Consider the following 21,799-nt stretch of genomic DNA (forward strand, 5'->3'; position numbering starts at 1 on the left):
AAATATTGAAAGTTATTTTTAAGGTTTAAGTTGATTTATTCTGAAAAAAATTTTATTATTTAAAATTACGTTAAAGAGTTACGGTTTTAAAGTTTTTAAATGGGCATTCTGTGAGCTTTTTGGACTATTTCGCCATTTACTAAAATTTAGAGATTAGCTAATATTTTTAGCTAATAATTTAGCTATATATGTATTGGCTGCTTTGTCTAATTTAGGCTTTTTTCAGTTGTTTAGGCTGTTTTGGAGTTTAGCTTTTTTATCAGCTACATGCTAGCTGTTCTGGCTAATTTCAGCATTTTAAAAAGATTTTTAGGCTGTTTTTGAGTTAGGCTTACATTTACATGTAAGCTGTTTTGACTAATTTAGGCTTTTTTCATTTTTTTGGCTATTTTAAAGTTTAGCTATTTTCAGCTATATGTTAGCTGTTTTGGTTGACCTATGTTTTTTAGGCTAATTTGGCATTTATCTAATATTTTAGCTGACTATTAGCTTCAGTGATTCCAGCTATCAGCTATAGCATCTTCAGCAGCCAAATTCAGCTTACAGCATTCACACTAGCATTATGGCAGGTAATGCTATATATCTAGTTTGTAATTATGTTAAAAAGTTACAGTTTTAACGTTTAAAAATTTTAATTATAGAGTGTTCAATAAATGTTTATCCTGTTCGGCCCGTAACTTAAGGTGTGTTTTGGATTTTGGCCCCTTGTGCGATTGAGTTTGACACCCCTGTATTAGAGGATGTAAAGTAGTACAGTTAGATGTTCGTGTGTCCAGGACCGCTTGAAAAGTTTCAGTCTAAGCAAAATAAATGATCAGTTTCTTAGACTTTTGGCTGAAGTTGGTAATGCAGTTTGCTAAATGTTTGTGTCAACCAATGCTTGTTTATTTATTTTCAGAACTGACAAGAAGCAGAGCAGAGAGCCAAATGGACAACCAGAGCCAGAACTGGAGCCAAAGTGGACACAGGCCTCAACAAGGCACCCAAGGAGAACCAGGAGGTCCACCACCAACCAAGAGGCTTAAACCCAGCCCAGAGAGCCAGCAACAGTTATCCAACTCAACTTCTGGGCCCAGTCCCAGTCTCTCCCACATGAGCTCCTCTTCCAGTAATAACCCCCACCCCAAGACCTCACCGTCCTCTAACCTCAGCCGTCAGAACGCACCTGTGCCCAGATCCAACCCCAGCCAGTCTCAGCGCCCCAGTTCCCCAGTCTCCCACCTGCAGGCCAGGTTAGGAGGACTGGGAAGGGGCACCAGGTGGAGTCTAAGGCAGACGCTTGGACAACGTAGCTTAGCAAGGAGAATTCTGGGAAAGGAACGATTGGCCATTCACCTGCATCAAAGAGCGCTGTCTGACAGAGGGGGGGAGACCGAGCTGCTGTCCTATGAGGACAACACGGATGACCTGCAGGTACGGAGAACCATTCTTTTGGATTGTAAACCAAGAAATAGGTTGTTTATTGTAAGCTTTACATACAAACTGATAAGCTTATTTACTATTATTAGAATAATTATTCTGTTTTTAGCCTAAATGTCAAAACCTATCATTTTCTGGGTCATAGTTTCTTCAGTAGTTCATAAGAAATTTGCCTCTAGGTTGTGTGAAGTGTTGTCGAAGTGTAAGCCCGTCCCCACTTCCCATTACGTTTACGTATTCTACCGCTAGCTTACAGCCCCTTACAACCCCCAACTTAACATTTCTGGTGCAAGAAAAATATCAAGCAATATTGTAGCTATGCAGCTGTACAGTTTTTAGCTCAGACAAAGAAAACAAAGATGTACATGGATCTCGTCATCTTCAAGTGGATGCATCAGAATGGAGCGGGGCAGTAGGCTTGTGTCCTGCCCTGCTTATTTTCTGTGTCACAAATACAATCTTTTTCAAAATGGCTTTTTCAATCTGCTCCTGATTCACAACAATTTGAATAAACAAATACTCAGAAATGGAATTTTGAGCTTAATTTTCTTCATATACGTCCTTCATGTTCAGCAAATTCCCAAGAAAACATGCTAAAAAGACACAAAAAAGACAACTTTCATTGGCGTGGGTCTTTAAGGTCCCCCATGATTTTTTTTTTTAATTTGAAAAAAAAAACATCCCCAGAAGTGTATTATGATGATTATGAAGTTTTTAACCAAATCCCACAACCTAAACATCTTAAAAAAACATTTTTCATGTTTATCTGAACCCTCTGTTTCCAAAATCTCCTCCGAGGGGGCCTGGCTTTTGGACCTCAGCTGAGCAGCTCCACCCTCTTTCAATGTCTCACTAGCATAAATCTTCACCGCTGCTACATAAAAACATCCATCAATCTGGGTAATGTCCAGCCGTATGGTTCTGATGTCAGCTGGACGAGGAAGTGAAGATCTTCATGGACAGAACTTCCTCCAAAATCCTGATTCTTTCTCCTTCCAGTTCACCAAAGACTCTTTTAGCTAATTCTCCAATGTTTATTGACTGTGATCAATACATTCAATCATTGGTTTCTCAGAGTTCTTGATAAAATAATCAAAGCTAACATCAAAATGCTCTTTCATTGATTTACAATCCTTTCCAACTGCGGTCAAATGAGCCGCCGTTCACATTTCCGTGGTCACATCAAGAAGCTCCGTGGAGTCTGGTGGAGATTTTCCAGCGTTCTCAGTCCTGCTACCGTAAGTATTGGATGAAACTCACACCAAAAATCCAGTGATGCTGATTTGACCACAGAAATGTGAACGGCGGCTCATTTGACTGCAGTCAATGTGAAGATACCATCTTCTCTTCTCCAGAACCTGAACTAGACACTAGGAACAGATGAGGGTTTAGTGCATGTGCAGCAGAGCTGTTGATGGAAAGAAGATCATTCATTCAGACAGAGTCTGTCCAAGACAGTTTGATTGATTTAAAAGGAGAAATACTCAGAAATGTAAAAACTAAATGATTTCTTATTACATTTGTTCTCTTTCAGAAGAAAAATGCCACAGAGACATGTTAAAAACTCAAAAAAATGATTTTCATCGGAGGGGACTTTAATGTTAAATTTAAGAAAAATATTTTGAAGTTTCCACCTTTAATGGAGCAGAGTTGAAGTTATTAACGATTGCTGTTCATGTTCCAGGTGGACATTACGATGTTAGCTGATCACATTATGGATGCTTCAGCTGGTAGGCTTAAACAAGCGATGGACACTGAAACAGATACAGAGAAAGTGGAGATCAGCAGTGACGTACGGTTACTATCTGGTTACCTTGATAAGGTGGAAAGGTGAGTCAAGGGCTTCCTACTTTCCCCAGAATTTTACCAAACTGTCACATATATAGAAACGCTCTTTAGTCTAAAACGTATTGTTTGCTTTCACCTTCTCTCCAGGCTTTTAAAGTCCAAACACCAGACTCCTAGCCCTAAGTCAAGCTCCCTCTCTGGGTTTGCGGATCAGCAAAGTCCCCACGTCGACCAAGCTCGGCTCTCTAACTACGAGTGGAGTCCCTTCTTCTGTGCAGCTATGAAAGAGGAAAGGTTGAAAACCACCTCCTCCTGTCTAGCCATGACTGAGGCTGAGCAGCGAGAGCTGTATGTAACCATTAGGCATGCTCTGCACTCGCTCAGAAAAAACAAGGCAAGGAAAACTTCAGTCCCAAAAAACATTTGACAGTTCAAATGTTGCTTGGTGGTGGGATGCTAAACTTTTATGACTTTTTTTAGGGTACGCTTCAGGAACAACAGAAAGAGATTGCAGCAGTGATTCAACACTGCTATAAAAGATACAAGCAGGTAAGATTAGCAACAAAAATACATTTTTTATTATGCCGCTTTTCTTCTTCAGAATCTACTGGAATTACGTTGATCGTGTAAACGGTGGAAAAGTTACAGTAAATCAAAGAACATAACACTGGAGCTTCAGTGTTATTCTGTATTAATTATCCATTTATTTTGACACATTTATAAAACATTACTTTTAATTCCTATCAAAACCAACCTCCATGTGCTTTCTAAAGTTTAATAAAGCATTTTTGATGTCCAGGTCATTTTTTAAACATGTTTTTTCATATTTTGGCAATTCTAAAAAGGCACAAATATGTGATTCAAAGTAAAAACTGTCTTTTTGATACATGGTTAGCATAAAAATTAAAATTGAAAATAAAAGATGAAATAAGATTGGGTCATATTAGATTAGATGTGACTTTAGCTGTTCTAAAAGTAAGGAAATGTGATGCTTTAATGCACTGGACAGAAAAAAAAGCAGGAATCATTGATTTTTTTTAAAATTCTAAGGATGCATTGTAGGTACAAACATCTAAATAATACTAAAGATTTCAGGAGAATCTGGCCACAGACTTAAAATACGACTCTTGAAAATCAATAGCCGGAAGTCCCTGTGAAAACCTGTATTTCGCAGACTGATCAACTGATTCACAGAGAAAAAAAAAGTATTTTGTCAGCTCTGATCAACAATTAGCTAATTCACAAAGAAAAAAACAGCATTTCGCCAACTCTGATCAGCTTATTCACAGAGAAAAATAAGCATTTCATCAGCTTTGATTAGCGATCAGCTGATTCAACGAAAAAAAAGATGAATTTCTCCAGTTCTGATCAGAGAAAATGCAGCATTTCTCCTGCTTTTTCTTTTTCTCCATTGTAAACGAGTGTAGCTATACAAATTTGAACAATTGTTAATATTGATTTGAAAGAAATAAAACGATTAACACTAAACTGCTTCCTAAAATTTAGGAAATATCCGCTTACTCAACTGGCTAAAGTTGCCATATTTCCGCTTTCGGCAAAGAGATTTTTTCTGGCGCCATCTTGCATGAGACCAGAAGCCCCTCAAATATTTTGATTTTTGTGATGTAAAGGGAAACCGCTCTGTTGTTTTCTCTCTCAGTATGCACTTTATAAAAGGATGACCTTAGCGGCCATCCTGATCCAGAGCCGTTTCCGGAGTTTCTACGAACAGAGGAAATTCCAACAAAGTCGTAGAGCAGCGGTCCTCATCCAGCAATACTACCGCTCCTACAAGCACTCCCTCAGGTACTTGACACAAGCATCTAGACTGACCAACAGGAGGTTCACAAGTCTTTAAACTTCCATGTGTTTGTGCCTTTCACCTCAGCAGTCTTCTGACTAAAAAACAGAACCAGGCTGCTCGCAAAATCTTGAGGTTCCTGCTCCGCTGCCGTCACAGGTGAGGCATGAAACACACACATCCGAGGGCACGCTTATGCAAATGAGACACACTTACAGCCCACTGGCACACCCACACACACTGCTCTGGTGCTAATAGTTGGTGTTGTTTTGCTGCTTCTGTGAAGCCCCTTGATGGACCATAGGCCTCTGAAACAGGTGAGTCCTCTCTTGCTCCCGGAGGCTGATGCCTGTTTGCATGACAGAGGAGGGAGGCGGAGACAAGACACCGGTCCTTTCTTTCTCTTCTCCTGATCTCTGTCTGTTCCCCTCTGTCTGAGGACTGCCAAATGATACCAGTAGCTGTGCATGCCTGACCGACAGAGGAACCGTTTCTTAGTCTTCTAGAGGCATGCTCTGATTGTTTCACTGGAGGACTTTGAGTGTTGCTTGGCCTGCAGGATGGTGTGTGTGTGGGATGCAGATTGAAAGAGGTTTGGCAGATAACTCAAAGTATGGCCCTTTGGCATTAAAGTCCCACTCCAATCATCCTCTGATCTATTTTCAAAGTGTTCCTAGTGACCATTTAATTCGGATTAGGCAACAATAAAAAAAACTGTTTTTTAAGACGTAGTTTCTGCAGACAGGCAGGACTTCAATAGAAATTTGCCTTTGAGTTGTGGGCGGGACCATTAGCACAGATCAAGCCCACCTCCATTTCCCATCATCCATCTATCTACCAAACTCTCCTGCTAGTTCAGGCTCATTTTCTACTGATCAAAACCTAGAAGAAGCCGTATAGTCTTACTTTAAGAAATTTGGATTTGCATTCATGACCTTTTTTTCATAATAAATATAAATTATATCTACATTTTGACACAAACAAAAGCAAAAATATAAAAATAACCTAGCATCTCTCAAAATGTGATTTCTTTTTTTTTTTTTTTTTACTAATTTTCAAAATAAAATATGTTTTGTGCCAAACAACAGGGTCATCTCAGTGTAGCTCTAGGCAGCTAGTAACCAATATTGTGCAGCATAAGATAATATGTGATTTTAACTCATAAGAGATCAAACATGTAACCAAAGTTTTGGCAAATTTTTTTGGCAAAAAAAGTCATAAATTTATTAGATTTAAAGTCGTAGATGTATGAGAAAAAAATGTAAATTTACAAGATTAAAAGTCTTAAATTTACCAGATTTAAAGTCACAAATTTATAAGATTGAAAGTTGTAAATGTACAAAATAAAAACTCATACATATTCCTTTTTTTGGTGGCTCTATTACTCTGTCGTAGACATCAAATATTCGCTTTTTGCTTTCAAAAAATATTTTTGCGCTTGCAGTACTAATATTTTCAGATGCATTGTGTCTCATCTCGCTTTCTCCCTATCTTTGATTTTTAGGAAGTGATTTTTGTGCCACCCAATTCCAAGAAAATTCAGTTTTGTGATAAAAACTTCCTGAAATGCTAACAAAATGTAAAATTCTAAGAAAGAAAAGCATAATTTGCTAATTAAAATATTAAATATTTGCTTTCAAAAACTTTTTTTTGCCTTCAAAATATTCTTCATAGATGAGACTCTCGAGTGGATGCAGCAGAATGGAACAGCGCTGGGTGAAGATTTAGCACCTAAGCTGTAAGCTTTTTCCAACAGCATTTTTTGTCTACTCCTAACTATTTGGATGAAGAAATACTGAATAAACTCACACTAGAAGCAATTTAAAAGTTAAATTTCTTTACATATGTCTGCCATCATGAGAAAAATGCCACAAGAGCATGTTAAAAACAGATTTTCATTGGAGTGGGTCTTTAAACATGAAACTGTAGGAAGTCAAAACACTGGCTAAGATCTTTCCTGGTTGAGTCTCTAATTTGTGTTTGGTTTTCCTCAGGGCCAGAGAGCAGAGAAAGGCCAGGGGTCCTGAAGGTCCACCCCCAGAGGCTGCCCACAGCCCTCTCAGCCTGTGAGCAGTCCATGCACCACCACCCCTTCAACCTCCGCCTTTTCCACACTCTTGTCAAGCTCCTCTTCCCCTTCCCAACTCCCTGTCCTGCCCTCTTTTACCCTCACGCTCCCTGCCCTCTCCTTTCAAGAGGGTAAAAACTCTTCCCAGACGGACTGAGGACAGGATAGGTGTCCATCATGGCAGCTCAGACAGACAGACTGCTGGACAGAGCCCGAGGACCTGGCTCTGCCCACAGCACTAATCCTCCTCCACAGTTTCACTGGGAGGCCATCACATTAACCTCATGGCATTCTTTGCACTCTTCATGGGTATGTATTTTTTCCAAGAGCAAGTTGACGAGCCAGACAAGGAAAGAGGAAAACCAACATCCTCCGGGTTCACCGCGGCGTCTCCATCAGATGAAAGGCTGCGGTGGCAAACAGCTGTCTCAAGAGAAAAGGCTTTTTGACGTTGAAAAATACACGCAGTCTGGTGTATTTTGAGTCCAAACAGAGATCCATGAAAGAATACGAAACTACAAACCAAAAAAAAATCACTTCTATGTTGCATTTGCATGCAAGATTTTTTCGCTTATTCCTCCTTTATCATCCTGTAAGGCTACAGTGGCAAATCATTTCAGTATTACCCCAGGTCACCAACCGCTCCAAGGTTACTGAGAAACCTACGAAAACAGTCATCCAATCAAAAGGGGAGGAAGTGCACTTGAATGTATGTGGGGCATTGTTAGACGAAGAGAGGCGGTCAGAATAACGATGTCTTAATTTGTTACATGGACTTTGTATGGAGTCGTTCTCAGAGGCGGCATTTGGCTCGCCCGCCGTGGTGTGTTCGTGTTTGTTCAATTCAATGCATGTGTTTGAGCTAAGAGCTCCTGCATGCTTGCCAAACTGCTTTAGTGTTGTTTTTTTTGTATTTCTATGTGTAATTGTGTCTCACTTACGTCTTCATTAACTTTTCCTCGCCCTGTGTAATGTGAACTGTGTGAGGACAAATGACTTTGGGTGCTTTTTTTAAAAAGAAAAAAAATGTTGTTTTAAGAGTCTAATTACTTCTGAAACCGGCTCAAGAGCAGCTTCGCTTGAGACCGGTCGCCTCCAACCCACCCACCCCCTCTTGTGAGAAAAAATGACATGTTTCAATGGTTAAATGTCTCTGTTAGTTTGTTCTGCGTGAACCTCTAAATCCTGACTGGTTTTTGAGGAGCGAGTCACATACCATTGCCTTGACTTCTTCTTGAGTTCGAGAGGTCTCTATGCTTGCTCTGTACAGGACATGGGTCCTATATCTGCCCGTATGCAGGGCGCTGGTCCCCGTATTTGCCCATATTGGCGATTTAAATCCATATTTTGGACTCTTGTACATAAACTGACGAGGTAAGGGGATACGAGGACCCTGAAACTTTTTTCATAAGAGGACTGTATTTAAGATTAAAAATTATTTTACTCCCATAATGAAAACTTTAGACAGAGACCTGGTTACACAGGATGGCTGTATTGCTTGTAAATAGTGTAGATACTGCAAACAGAGTTATGTGCATGAGATTTAAAACAAAGAGACAGCAAAAAGAACATCTTAGTGGCTATGGACTGTGAGAGGATTTTAACCGCTTCACTTTAAGAGTATCCAGTGTAAGTGTTACTGAAAAGAACATTTTGTTAAAGCATGCAACTCAAAAAGCTAATGTTAGAATAATAAGTGGGAAGACAAAGTTAGCTGAAACAGCGACCTTTCAGATAAAACATTTACACCTTGTGCTTTTATTTCTTGGCTAGCAAAAATTAAACCCTTTTTGCCAGTAGTGCCAATTATTATGAATGCTATTTTGCCTAATAATACAGTATGTTATGATGGGCTAACCAACATCTAAAAGATATCAGTAAGATCCACAAAGACAGCAGCACACACAGACAAATAGTAGAAGCGATCTAGTACTAGCTCAGTCGTAGAACTTCTGAAGTTTGTCCAAGGCTGCAGGCGGTGCGAGTTTAGAAAATGATTCTTCTCCGGGTGGTGGATGTATGAGTATGAAAGCAACTGATCCTAAAAGGGAAGAGGGTGCTACACTCTTTACCAAGTGGTTCCGCTTCATCAATCACACCTACAGCAGATCCTGCCTGGCCTCCAGTCAAAGCTTTCCATCTTTCAACCAGCATGTCTCATATTCCACTTTTTCATTTGAGCCTTTATTTATTGCCATTATTATGTGACATGTACTTCAGACTTGTGGGAAGCTCTGTTTAGAAAGTGCCTGCTCAACAGCGGAAAACTAATATCAGGAAATAACTATATAATGTATGTCCTCCAAACAGTTGATTGTTGCGTGTTTATTTTCCTAAATTGTGTTTAAAAATGAACTTGCTAAATTTCATCGAATTATTAGTTTGACGCTCTAATTTGTTTGGTGTGTATGGATGCCTGACATGGACTCCCAGGACTAATAGAGAGGAAATTAATAATAGATGCCCCACTTTACTGTGCATTTTGCTGCAAAATCAGAACCATTGTGTATTAGGCCCTATCACAAATCTGTTCAGTGTTGCTTTAACGGACAACGTTGTGTTTCATTTGGTCAGAATATAATTCAGCAGGCTAAATAACCAACATTTTCATTTCCGTGTCTCATCGTCTGAAAGAAACGTCCTCCCATTCGACAAAAGATGTACACATTCTGGCACGCACGCTAATGGCCACACTCTCTCTCATATGTCTTTGGGAACAGTGAAATCTCTCCCTTAGATTTTACTCAGGGTTGAAGAACAGGGAGGTGACCGGAACAACCGCTGGTGCACAAGTGTGTCGTAAATGCCGACCGTGTGTGTTTGGGTGTGCACATAAACGTGGAGATGATCCAGCTGTCTTACAAGTATTTAGTATGTACAGGCTTAAATATCAGTGTAGGTAAATGCATTTCTTTTGTTTTTGTTTTTCTAAAAGAGAAACAAATATTGACAAATTGACTAAAGTAAAAGAAAGAAAATGTTTTATACAATTATATGAGGAATTTTAGCAAAATAAGGAGCATTAATTAATAAAAAAAAAAAGTATAAGAGAAGGATCTTTAAACCTTTAACACCAGAGCTCCAAAGTTTATGTTATTTTATTTACTTTAACTTTTTAACCGTTAACACAATAATTCCAGTAGATTCTACTGGACTACTATTGTTAACACAATAGTTGTGTTTAAGCATCACCGCCAACACCTCAGGTGTTAAAGGGTTAAAAGAATGGGTCATTCGTGTTTTCTGAATTTCCGTCACATGGGTCAAGAACATCCCACTGGAGACTCCTCCTTCTCTCACATCAGCACATCTGATGAACACTGTTTCCAACCGTCACACTCATGCACAGTATCAAAACGCACACACTGAAAGTACAGGAGAAAAAAAACGTCAATGAATGAGGAGGATGAGACTGTAAAAAAAAAAAAAAAAAAAGTATGTAGTGTAGAAGAAGCTAAAAAAAATAAAATAGCCCTAGTAGACCGCTGATAGACATGTGCCAAGATGGCCTTTATACTCATAAGTCCATCTAGAAATGAATGGTATAACCTTTCAGGCCTTGTTTTAGGAGGGCGTGGCCAAACACCACATTGCATGCTAGAACAGTAGAACCCTAATAGATGAACTATGGCTAAACCTCTCCTCGCCTTCCCCTTCTCTCACCCTGCTTTCTGTCTCATCCTCCACTGTGCTCCAACCCTGCCTGTCGTTGTGTTCTTCATGCCTAGATCCGTCTCTCATTTCCTCTCTCCTTTATTTCTTTTTATTATTATTTTTTCAAAAAAAATTTGTAGCTTAGTTTATTTAATTATTTATTTATTTTTGCTTTACAAACATGCATGCAAAAGCATCACTACCTTGTTGATGTTTTTAAAAAGAATATTTTGTTGCTGAGGCCATGCAAAGTGTTTTGAATATTGCCCTTATATGTGGAATATGTCTTCTGAATGCTTTACATAATTTCTGCTGTAAAATGAAATCTGAATAAAAAGAAAATTTGCACTTTACCTTACTTTTTTGCTTGATATTTATTGTTTTAAGGATCTTGGATTTAAATATGAGCTATGTCACCCATAGGCAATGTCCTTTATTTCTATTGGCATGATGGATTAATAAATATTTATATTAGATAAAATGCCCATATTTTTGTTAAATCTGTATATTGACCTTCTTGGGCACAAATCAAGATGATGGAAAAAAGAACATGGAACCACTTCACACTATAGCAGATGGATAGATTTTTAGGTTTTAACTCATAATAAGATTTTTACTAAGTTGTTAAAAAATGCTTCATGCAATAAATAAAGATATCATATTGATATAGATCTAAAATAAAGAAAATATTTACAAACTGAAATTGTTTGTACCCAAACACAAATTAATAAATCTGCTTGACAATTGACTTAAGTTAAAAACTTATAGTTAGTTCAACATTTTGTAGTTAGTTTTAAACAGGAACACTTATGTCACCTTCAGAATAAAAGCTTTTTTTCTTTTGTTTATTTTATTTATTTATTTACTCCCCGTAAGAACAATAACTGTTTGATAGTTAATAAACTTTTTTCCCTGTTGTTTCGTTTGCCCTGTACAGTTTTCTTTGCTAAAAAGGTTTAAAAAGATAAAAGAAAATAAAAAATATTTATTCCTGCAGGATGCCTCTGAATTTATTTATTATAATTAGATATTATTTGTATTATATTTGTGGGGTGATATGAACTGAGCCCTTTTAAAAATGTGCTTCTCTTATCGGAAAATTACCAGGACTGGTACTCAAGTCAAGCTTGTTATAACTCACCAGGGTTTCCTCCCTTTTCCTTGATGTGAAATCTTATTTTTAAATAAAAAACTATGCGATTTTCATGGATTTTTAAATATTTGTATTAAGCGTTTTTTATTTTTTCACCAATCAAACCATAAACGTCTTGGAAAAATAGCAAAAATAATGAATAAAACAGCCTTTTTCCAGACAAATCGTGGTATTTTACAGCATAAACCGGAAGTGACGTTGGAACTGCAGCTCATATAACGACGTGGTTTGCTGTGGAGAAAAGTGGGATTTTTTTTTACCCCCCTCTCTGTCTTTAAAAATATTATTTTAAACGCGTTATCGTGTTTTTAGTAGCTTTCGTTTACTTTTAATCATGGGGTTTGCTGTAAAGAAACAATGAAAACTTTTAGTGTTTTCTGAGGAAACGGGGCCTTCTGCTGCTCACCATCGACCGAGGAAACAATGCAGGCCTAGCTAGCGGAGGCTAATCGGATAAGTGGATGAGCAGTCTGCTCTGGGATTTAAACCTTTGACCAAACCGATTTTTGAAGCCGTTGAAACCCCAAACCAGGTATGTTGAACCGGTGTTATCTGTTTTACGACGAGGTACACTCAAAGGGATCAAATTTGTCCGATTGTGAACGCAGAGATGTAATATGTCCGCAATTTAAAAAAGTTAATGGGTTATGCTATGCTAGCATAGACGGGTAAAATTGTCCTTTTAAGTCGTTGGTTTTATGTGATATTTTGAATATATCTTTGATTTTACAAGTTGATGTCGTCAGTGTGTTACTGAAGCTGTGAAATTGAACTATTTACTGAAACTGCGTGATTATGCTAACATCGACATGTAGGAGAAAAAAAGGTCTGTTGAGCAATCAGTCCGACCATCTTTCCTCTGGTTATAACACGTCTTTATAAATATGGATCACTGTAGTAATATAACATTTATTACAGTATATTTTGGATTTAGATCATCTTTATTAAATCCCATGATAGTTGGAATTCGAGTTTGTCCTGTCGATGTGCTAGAGAGGCTTGGTTTCGTTTTCAGATTTTTTTCAGTTTTGCTAGGTCGGGGATTTATTTTTATTTTTTTCCCTTCAAACCAACTCATCTAAAATACAAAATTACATTTTAACATTCTTTTAGGTACCTTTAAAAATATTATGCATAATGGGAGTCATTATAAATAATAATAAAAAAAAACATTTTTGTGATCATGGCCTTCATTTTTCTGAATCTTTTCTTTGTACTCTGCTAAAGATTTAGAAAACTGTGGCCAATACAGGAGCACATATTCCATATAAGAAGCTAGAGGCCTGTTTTCCTTGCAGTCTGTACAATATATGCGAGATTCCATGGAATAGTTGAGCAAACGAGAATGAATATTTTATTTATCACTTTAAAGGAAAGTGTTTTCCTCACTGAAAGTTCCAGTGAAAACCATCCAGAAGTTTCCATTGCACTTCTGTATAAATATGTCATAACTGATGGTGCATAAACCAATTCACAGGACTAGTTCTGAATCTGGCCAAACCAGCTTTTAAAACTCACTTTATATTTTTACTGAAATGAAACTACATTGGGTGATCTCTCTTACAGCCAAAAAACTTTGTTTCATGTTTGCTTTAAACGACATTCGTTCATGTTAACAGTTTCTGTAACTCTGATTTTAAATGCTCGGTACTTTCAGGGCAAACATAAAGAACATGTTTATCTAGCCTATGAAGATGTTGTTGTTTCTAAACATTTTATAACTAATAGTAATGGCTGAAAAGACTCTTTCACATTGATGCAAAAAGAAAAAGTGTTGGTAAAGAGGCTTCTGCAAAGCAAGCTATTTATTTGCATTTTACTTTAGCTTTTGCTTAATAGTACTTTGAAATCTGTTGTTTATGATAACTTAGTTATAGGATCATTTTTGGAGTTTAGTCTTGTTTTTTGTTAATATAAAACAATACATGTGGTATTATTATGTGCATTTTTTTTCAGTTACCAAATGGATAAATCTTTGATTATAATTTTATACATACAATTCTTTAGACCACTCCAATGAAAATTGTTTTTTGATGTTTTAAGCATTTTCTTGTAGCATTTTTCTCATGATGGGGGACATGTATAAAATAATTTAAGATTCACAATGTATTTCTTTATTAAAATCTTGATAGATCAGAAGCAGATGAAAACCCGTGGTTTAAAAAAACTGGTTTGTGAAGCAGGAGTTGCCATGGGTGGACTAAAGTCTCCCTTCTCTGCTCCAATTGTGATGCATCCACTTTCAGACAGATAGATCTATTGATCCATTGTGAGGAGCTGTAAGCTAACGCGAGAGAGAGAGAGCAAACAAAGCCAGCCTGGGATTTTAGCATGGGCTTACTTTCACACCAACAGTACAATTCCATTTTAATTTTATTTATATAGACCAATATCACAAATCCATTCCCTCATTGGGCTTCATTCGAGTAATTTTACAGAAGCAGAAAGTCTGTCATAAAATATAAACAATAGCTAATTGCTAAACTAAACAGACTTAATAAAACTGGTTATCCCTGTCCTTAGACCTTCCCTCCTGGTAAGGAAAAACTCCTAAAAAATTCGGATTCAGGAAAAAAAGAAACCATAACCAAGAATGAACTCCTGCTGATGAGCAGAAAGTGTTTTATACATCATCATAAGCATTTTGATTTTGGCTAAAAATGGTATGATCATAATTGATAGACCACTGAGAACACTTTTACAACAGAAAGAAATAGTGGGGGTGGGACTTTAAGAAATGTCAAGACCCACCCAAATTCTTTGACCCTTCCTTTGTCTTGATTCCTTTTTTATTGTGGGTAGTTTCCTGCCATTTCAGAAAATCTTTTCTACTGCAGTCAAGATTTTTTTTTCTGTTGACCGTAGTAAGCTAAGTTCACACCAACAGCGATTCACAATCAGGGACGTCTAGTTTGAATGTACAGACACAATCTGCTATGTTTTTGAGCATCGGGTTGTCTGGTGTTCCAGTGCATCACAGCACATTCAGATTTCAAATATCTGAACTCTGGTGAGGAATTTGCGTCTCGTCAACAATCAGGGACTCAGCTTTGGTCAGTGATGTGTTGATGACGTGACCACTGGGTGGGGTCCAAAACCAACACAAGAGGTTGATCATTGCCGTTTCTCCTCTTAATGAACTTTGATAGTTATCTTATTTGGAGTGTGACATGGTTGTTAATTTAATTTTATTATTTCCATGGGGAACAGCATCTCATTAAACTGAGAGACAGAAGTACCGCTGAAAGTGGCCATCATTTAGCCACTGCTTCTCCAATGGATGGTGAACCTCACCGTACTGGGAGAGACTCATTGTTGGACAAACGTCAAACAGCAAATTTTGACACAAATTACATTCATTCATTATCAGCATAACATTACAGTTGCACAATTGCATCCACATTAGAGGTTTTTGCGTTCAACCGTTGGCCCCAAAGTAGATTTGACCCTGTGGTTTCAGGCATTTCGCATCAACCCATAGGCCCAAAAGCTGAGCTGTGCTGGGAAAGGACTCCCTGGACAGTATGGTTTTAACGAGCATCACATCCCTGACAGAAAAGCTGAACACTGCCACCTACTGTATCAGCTTGTAACTGAGCACAAATGCATTTTAGGCTAAGTCATAGAATGCAATCTGTGTGAATTGGTTATTATGTTACGCAGATTTAGTGTTTTTAATCATTCGTCTTCTGTTTCTTCACAGAAATGAGCTCGCAGCTGCAGGTCTTCTCTCCCCCCTCCATCTCCTCCAGTGCCTTTTGTCGGGTGAAGAAGCTGAAGGTGGAGAGTGGAGTCTGGGATGTATCCACCACCGAAGCTTACGGCTCCATAGCAGGGCAGTCGGCGTATGCATTCACCCCAGCCATCGCTGTACAGCCGTTTGCACCGTCCCTCGTCTTCCCCCCTTCAGCGGCCGGCTCCAGGGGTCAGGTGGTGGTGCGTGCAGCCGACAGCACCGGGAGTGCTCCTCGTGGATCCAGCAGAAGAGTCACAGAACAGACGGCGTCTTCCTCCTACAACCATGAACCGCCCTCCGAGACCAGGGCTCACCGGCATGGACAGAAGAGGAAGATCGAGGATACCTCCGAGGGCAGCGGTAGCGGATGTGGAAGCGTTCAAATCTTAGAGGAGCTCTCCGCTCCAGCAGCAACGTACTCCACTCGCACGGGCGGTGGTGGTGGAGGAGGGGGTACGGGTCAGTCTATACCTCACTCGGCTCCGACCACCAAGAGCAGCAGCTCCAACGGGGAGGGAGATTATCAGCTTGTGCAGCATGAGATCCTCTGCTCCGTATCCTGTAGTTATGAAGTGCTGGAGTTCTTAGGAAGAGGAACGTTTGGACAAGTGGCCAAATGCTGGAAGAGGGGCACCAATGAAATAGTGGCCATCAAGATTCTGAAAAACCATCCTTCATATGCTCGGCAGGGACAAATCGAGGTAAAAGTTCTGAATTATTCTTGAGGTTTTTTTTTTAATCAAGTATTAGTTTGTTTGTTGTAAGATTTTTACTTTGCGCATAGCTTAAAAAGTTTTGAAAAAGGTACTAGAAACGTACAGTGGCCCTGAAGTGCAAATCACATCAACAAATCACTTGAAGCAAAAACATTTTAAAGATTATGACACTTTAAAAACTAAAGCAAATATATATATATAAAAAAAACATTACATTTAAGAAAGTAAATCAAAATTCCCAAAATAAAAATGAAGAAAAAAAACATTTCAGAAAGCAAATCTAAATGTTGTAGAAAACTAAACACAACAAGAAACCGGAAAAGTTAGGTACTGTGGAAAATCGCTGATTAGATGATGGTATCCAGTTTTGTTTCAAGTCAAATAACTTTCAGTTCAAATGATGGACAAACGTTGTCATCCAATCAGCGATGTCCCATGGTACCTACCTCTTCCGGTTTCTCATTCATCCTGAAGTAAAAAAAATCAAATGTGATAAAGAGTTGTAATAGTTTGTTGTAAGATCCAGTTCATAAAATTGACTAACTAAACTATAAAGTTTTGATAATAAAATCCTCATTGTTTGTTTAACCTTCATGATGACTGCAGATTTATTGATAAAATGAAAGGCTAAAGTGACATTACATAGCAGAAAAATACAGTTTTAAATAATAAGGTGGGGTACCTTATCCGTATAATAAAAACGAATGTGATTTGAAGAAAAATGATCTTCTTTTATGTGTGAATTCTGTAAAGACCCACACCGATAAAAACTGTGTTTTTGGTGTTGGGAGAGGCATTTTTCTGATGAATGAAGCTCAAAATTGCACTTCTGAGTATTTCTTTACACAAGTTGCTGTGAATCAGGAGCAGACGAAAGATTGCAATTTGAAAAAGTTTGTACTTGTGGTGTAGAAAATACACCGGGCGAGCCACAAGCTCCCTGTTCCTCTCCATTCTGATGCATCCGATTACAGACAAATAGATCCATGAACGTCTTTGTTTTCCAGATCTGAGCTGGAATCTGAATCAAAACTGTATGACTGGATAGCTCTGATATTGCCCGCTGTTTTTTTGGTGCACTGGTAATGTTAGGTTGGGGCAGTAAGGGGCTGTAAGCTAGTGGGAGAGAGTGTAAGCACATTGCAGAAACTATGTTCAAGAAAGAAACAACAGTTTTTTGGGCGGGCTGAAAATGGCATAATTGTAATTGAAAGACCACTGGAACTCTTTCACAATTCACCAAAAGATAATCAGAGTGGGACTTTAAAATTTTAACCCCGAATTTAGCTCTTTATGAGCAGGAAAATGCAAGATTAGAATACTAATGTTTGAGCTTCTTCGCATTACTGATGATAAACTGAGATGCTTTGACCTTAAAAAACATTTGAATTAACAAACATTAATACAGCTAAAATATAAGAAATACAAGATGCAGTACAAGAGGGCCAAAGTAGTGAATTTAATATTTGTATAAGCTTTGTAAGGTAATATAAGTAAACCATCAAAGTAATTTTAAGTTTGTTAGTTAAGTATTTTCTTTTTGCAGTCCCTTAAAGTCATATTTTTTCCCCCAAGGAAAAATTAATCTGGATAAAAAAAAAAAAAATTTTGTTAGCAATATTTTTCTATGCCTTAACTGTAGTTTGTCATACAATGTCTTCTAATTATGTAATGATCCATTCAAACAAAGAGTGCATGAAATATTCAAGGGAACTTTGAATTATTGATGTATGAACATAAACTTATGGTGTCTTCTCTGCTCACTTCTGCACATTTATGATCCCAAACTAATCAGTATACTGGGGACTAATCAAAGTTGTGCATTTGTGGTGTCTGTCGCGCACACAGGTGGGCATCCTGAACAGACTGAGTGCTGAGAATGCAGATGAGTACAACTTTGTGCGCTCCTATGAATGCTTCCAACACAAGGGTCACACCTGCCTGGTTTTTGAGATGTTAGAGCAGAACCTGTACGACTTCCTCAAGCAGAGCAAGTTCAGCCCGCTCCCCCTGCGCCACATCAGACCTATCCTGCAGCAGGTTGGCAGAAGATCATCTTCTCATTTTCCTGTTGCGTTAGGGCACACTAAAGTTGGTTTTTGTGTCTGTATTTCTAGGTTGCGACAGCGCTGATGAAACTGAAGAGCCTGGGATTGATTCATGCTGATCTGAAACCTGAAAACATCATGCTGGTTGACCCCATTCGACAGCCCTTCCGGGTCAAAGTGATAGACTTCGGCTCAGCCAGTCATGTGTCCAAAGCTGTGTGCTCCACCTATTTACAGTCTCGCTATTACAGGTAGGTGGCTAAAAACTTGATTGTTAAAATATTTAGAGACCCAATCCAATGAAAATTGTGTCTTCAAGTGTTCTGGTGGGATTTCTTTGAAGATGGAAGGACTTTTATTACAAAAATTATGCTTAAAATTGAATTTTTGAGCATTTCTTTATTCAGATTGTTGTGAATTAGGAGCAGATGTAAAATGGCGGTTTCACATCATATTTGCACTGGCTGCCTCTCTTTTGACACCTAGTGAAAAACCAAATATTTTAGCCTGATCGCTACATGGAACGGTGTCTATGTATATGTATTTTAAAAGGGAAAGAAGACACGAAGGACATTTAGAGATTAGATTAATTTATTTGAAAAATTCCTACAAAAAATGTGGTAATAGCACTTCCATGTCTGGGTTCATGAGATCATTCAGAAGCCCAATCCCAATTCTTCCCTTTTCCCTTCTCCCTTCCCCTACATTTAGACCTGTACAATAATCCCACTCGCAACTCTGAGGCAAATTTCTAATGAACTCTTGCAGCTCTACAGAAACTATGTGCTAGAAAACAACCTCTTTTTTAATTTTGGCTTAAAAACTGCATAATCTTGATTTAACGACCATTGGAAACACTTTAAAAATAGATTAAAAGATGATCTGAGTGGTTCTTTAAAGGGTTTTTAATTTTCTACTTTTGCTGAACTGTTCTTGTTTATGTTTTAGGGCTCCAGAAATCATTTTGGGCCTTCCGTTCTGTGAGGCCATCGACATGTGGTCTCTGGGCTGCGTGATCGCTGAGCTGTTTCTGGGTTGGCCTCTTTACCCTGGAGCCTCTGAGTACGACCAGGTAACTAGCTGTCAAAAATGCCAGACAGACTCACATTCCAAAGATAATCAGAAAACGAGTCCCGAAATGAGCAGAATACCTCTCAAATTCATTCCTGTTGTTGCTTTGCATCCAGATTCGGTACATCTCTCAGACTCAAGGTTTACCAGCAGAGTATCTGCTGAGCGCCGGCACCAAGACCAGCCGCTTCTTCAACCGAGGTCCAGACTCCAGCTACCCTCTCTGGAGACTGAAGGTCAATAAAACCAGTGAAAGATTTACCCAACTGTAAAAAGATGAGATGTTAGAAATCATGCAAATAAATAAGACACTTTAACTACAACTTCTTACATTTTATTTTAATTTACAACAGTCCTTTCATTCAAGGTGAATAGATGTTGTGTTTATTTACCAGACCCCATCAGAGCATGAAATGGAGATGGGCATCAAGTCAAAGGAGGCCAGGAAGTACATCTTCAACTGTCTGGATGACATGATGCAGGTAGATGCCGTAAAAGTCAAAACTGAACGCAGAAGATTCGGCGTTTGCTTGACACTTTCGGTGTTGCAGGTCAACCTGTCATCTCATTTGGAGGGAACCGACATGCTGGCTGAGAAAGCGGACAGGCGGGAGTTCATAGACCTCTTAAAGAGAATGCTCCGCCTGGATGCTGATAAGAGGATTACACCCACGAAAACTTTGGGTCACCCCTTTGTGATGATGAGCCACCTCATGGATTACCCCCACAGTTCCCAGTGAGTCCATCACAGCACATTTGGATTCGATGAGTGTCTATTTAAATGTAAACTCTGGATAAAAACTCTTGCTCGTTTCCTCCAGTGTGAAGTCGTGCTTCCAGAACATGGAGATATGCAAGCGCAGGAGCTCCTACGAGAGCAGCAAATCCCTCTATTCCACCAGTGCAGTCCCCAGCACTGCAGCGGGCAACCTCACCGTCACCTTCAGCAGTCAGCTCAACCAACACAACCAGGTACTGTTCTCTCAAACACATTTATTAAGGTTTTTTTTTTTTTTTTGTAAATAGGTGATGTCATATTTGGTGTTTAAAAAAAGAAAAAAGTAGCGATCATGTGTCTGAACGGTGTTGAAATCCAGGGCTCTGGAGTCTTGTAGGGGTTAGCGAGTAGTGGAGGGCTAACCTTGGATTTGCCTTTCTGGGTTTGTGATTGTTGACCTGTGTTTTATGCCGCCCTCAGGTGCCTTCTGCGGGGGGCGCAGTGCCTTTGCTGAACTATCAGCCAGCTCTTTACCAGCAGGCCACCATCAACATTCCCGGTCTGGCTCAACAGAGCGTTCCCATCCCGGCGCGCCCTGCCGGGCTGTGCAGCCAGGCCGAGCCCTTCCAGCAGACCCTCATCGTCTGTCCTTCTACTATCCAAGGTAGAGCTTAGCGTCCACGACCCCAACTGACCAGTGTAGATCCCAATCAGAATCCTTTCCTGTTGATAGATGATGTATTTGTTTTAAACTGCCAGAAGTATTTAGTTGTTTTTATGGATGTTTTTTAGGGCTACAGCCTTCAAATAAGAGTTCCAGTTTCCCTGTGAGGGTGGAGAACTCTGTACCTTTAGTACCTCAGAACCAGTCTGCCCAGTCGCTGCAGATCCAGCCCAGTATGCTCACACAGGTAAGACTGTCGGCTTTTCACACAGCTTTTACATTTACACTTTATATGTTTTTTGTTTTTATTAAATTATTTAATGAAATACTAGCACACAAATAAAAAAAAACGTAATTTAACAATTCTAAAATACAAACTTCCACTGAAAATAGGGGAAAGTAGGAAAGCCGTAAAATGAGTACACAGTTTTAGCAGATGTAAGTAATCAGTCAACACCTGAAGTGAACATTGCCCTGCACATGCAACCAGCTGCTTTAGTACAAACACTGCAGATCCACGTGACAACGCACATGCCCGTGTCCAGCACTCTTGTTTCTCTTCAGATCATACAAATAAGAATTTCATAGTACAGGGAAATCCGTTTCTTTACTGTTCATATGACGATAAACCCTTTGAATCTTGTCTTTCAAACTGTTTTTACTTAATTTAAGAACATGCTTTTCTTTTAAATGTTGGCATTTTTACTTTCAGAGAAACGGTCAACAGGCTTTTTTAATGCACGGCTGTCTTTAAAAGGATAAAACTGAACAAAATTATGCTTTTCTGTCTAAAAAAACCCCATCAGAGGGCTTCACGTCAGCCATCAAAACAGATTTTTCCCGATAACTACAGAAAAGCAAATATTTGAAGCAGAAACTATTCCTTTCTGTCTATTTGTGATGAATGTAAACTTGCAAAGTCTAAAGGTCACACGCTGGATTAGAGCTTTTTTTTTTTTTTTT

At 38.8% G+C, this 21,799-nt stretch overlaps 2 protein-coding genes across 9 annotated transcripts in view; both read left to right on the forward strand.

Moving 5' to 3' along the window:
• LOC112144798 (calmodulin-binding transcription activator 1) overlaps positions 1-10,101 on the forward strand; it is an 85,372-nt gene extending 75,271 nt beyond the window's left edge. For 2 of the 5 annotated variants that reach the window (XM_024269578.2, XM_036211841.1), the window contains 7 exons: positions 899-1,413; positions 3,104-3,249; positions 3,355-3,601; positions 3,688-3,756; positions 4,868-5,013; positions 5,096-5,167; positions 7,003-10,101. In XM_024269578.2, the coding sequence (XP_024125346.1) occupies positions 899-1,413; positions 3,104-3,249; positions 3,355-3,601; positions 3,688-3,756; positions 4,868-5,013; positions 5,096-5,167; positions 7,003-7,078 (1,271 nt within the window). In that variant the 3' untranslated portion in view covers positions 7,079-10,101. Of the gene's footprint in view, positions 1-898; positions 1,414-3,103; positions 3,250-3,354; positions 3,602-3,687; positions 3,757-4,867; positions 5,014-5,095; positions 5,168-5,294; positions 5,326-7,002 lie in introns of all 5 variants that reach the window. The other 3 variants (XM_024269580.2, XM_024269582.2, XM_024269579.2) reach the window with 3 other exon arrangements.
• Positions 10,102-12,076: 1,975 nt separating this feature from the next.
• The window catches only part of si:ch211-160o17.4 (homeodomain-interacting protein kinase 1), a 17,093-nt gene continuing 7,370 nt past the window's right edge, over positions 12,077-21,799 (forward strand). For all 4 annotated transcript variants that reach the window (XM_024270222.2, XM_024270223.2, XM_024270224.2 and 1 more), the window contains exons 1-11: positions 12,077-12,415; positions 15,587-16,320; positions 18,184-18,375; positions 18,453-18,634; positions 19,332-19,455; positions 19,571-19,690; positions 19,850-19,936; positions 20,006-20,190; positions 20,276-20,426; positions 20,653-20,836; positions 20,965-21,083. In XM_024270222.2, the coding sequence (XP_024125990.1) occupies positions 15,589-16,320; positions 18,184-18,375; positions 18,453-18,634; positions 19,332-19,455; positions 19,571-19,690; positions 19,850-19,936; positions 20,006-20,190; positions 20,276-20,426; positions 20,653-20,836; positions 20,965-21,083 (2,076 nt within the window). In that variant the 5' untranslated portion in view covers positions 12,077-12,415; positions 15,587-15,588. The remainder of the gene's footprint in view (positions 12,416-15,586; positions 16,321-18,183; positions 18,376-18,452; positions 18,635-19,331; positions 19,456-19,570; positions 19,691-19,849; positions 19,937-20,005; positions 20,191-20,275; positions 20,427-20,652; positions 20,837-20,964; positions 21,084-21,799) is intronic.

This window comes from Oryzias melastigma, linkage group LG5, assembly GCF_002922805.2.
Source record: "Oryzias melastigma strain HK-1 linkage group LG5, ASM292280v2, whole genome shotgun sequence".
Classification (NCBI taxonomy): Eukaryota; Metazoa; Chordata; class Actinopteri; order Beloniformes; family Adrianichthyidae; genus Oryzias; species Oryzias melastigma.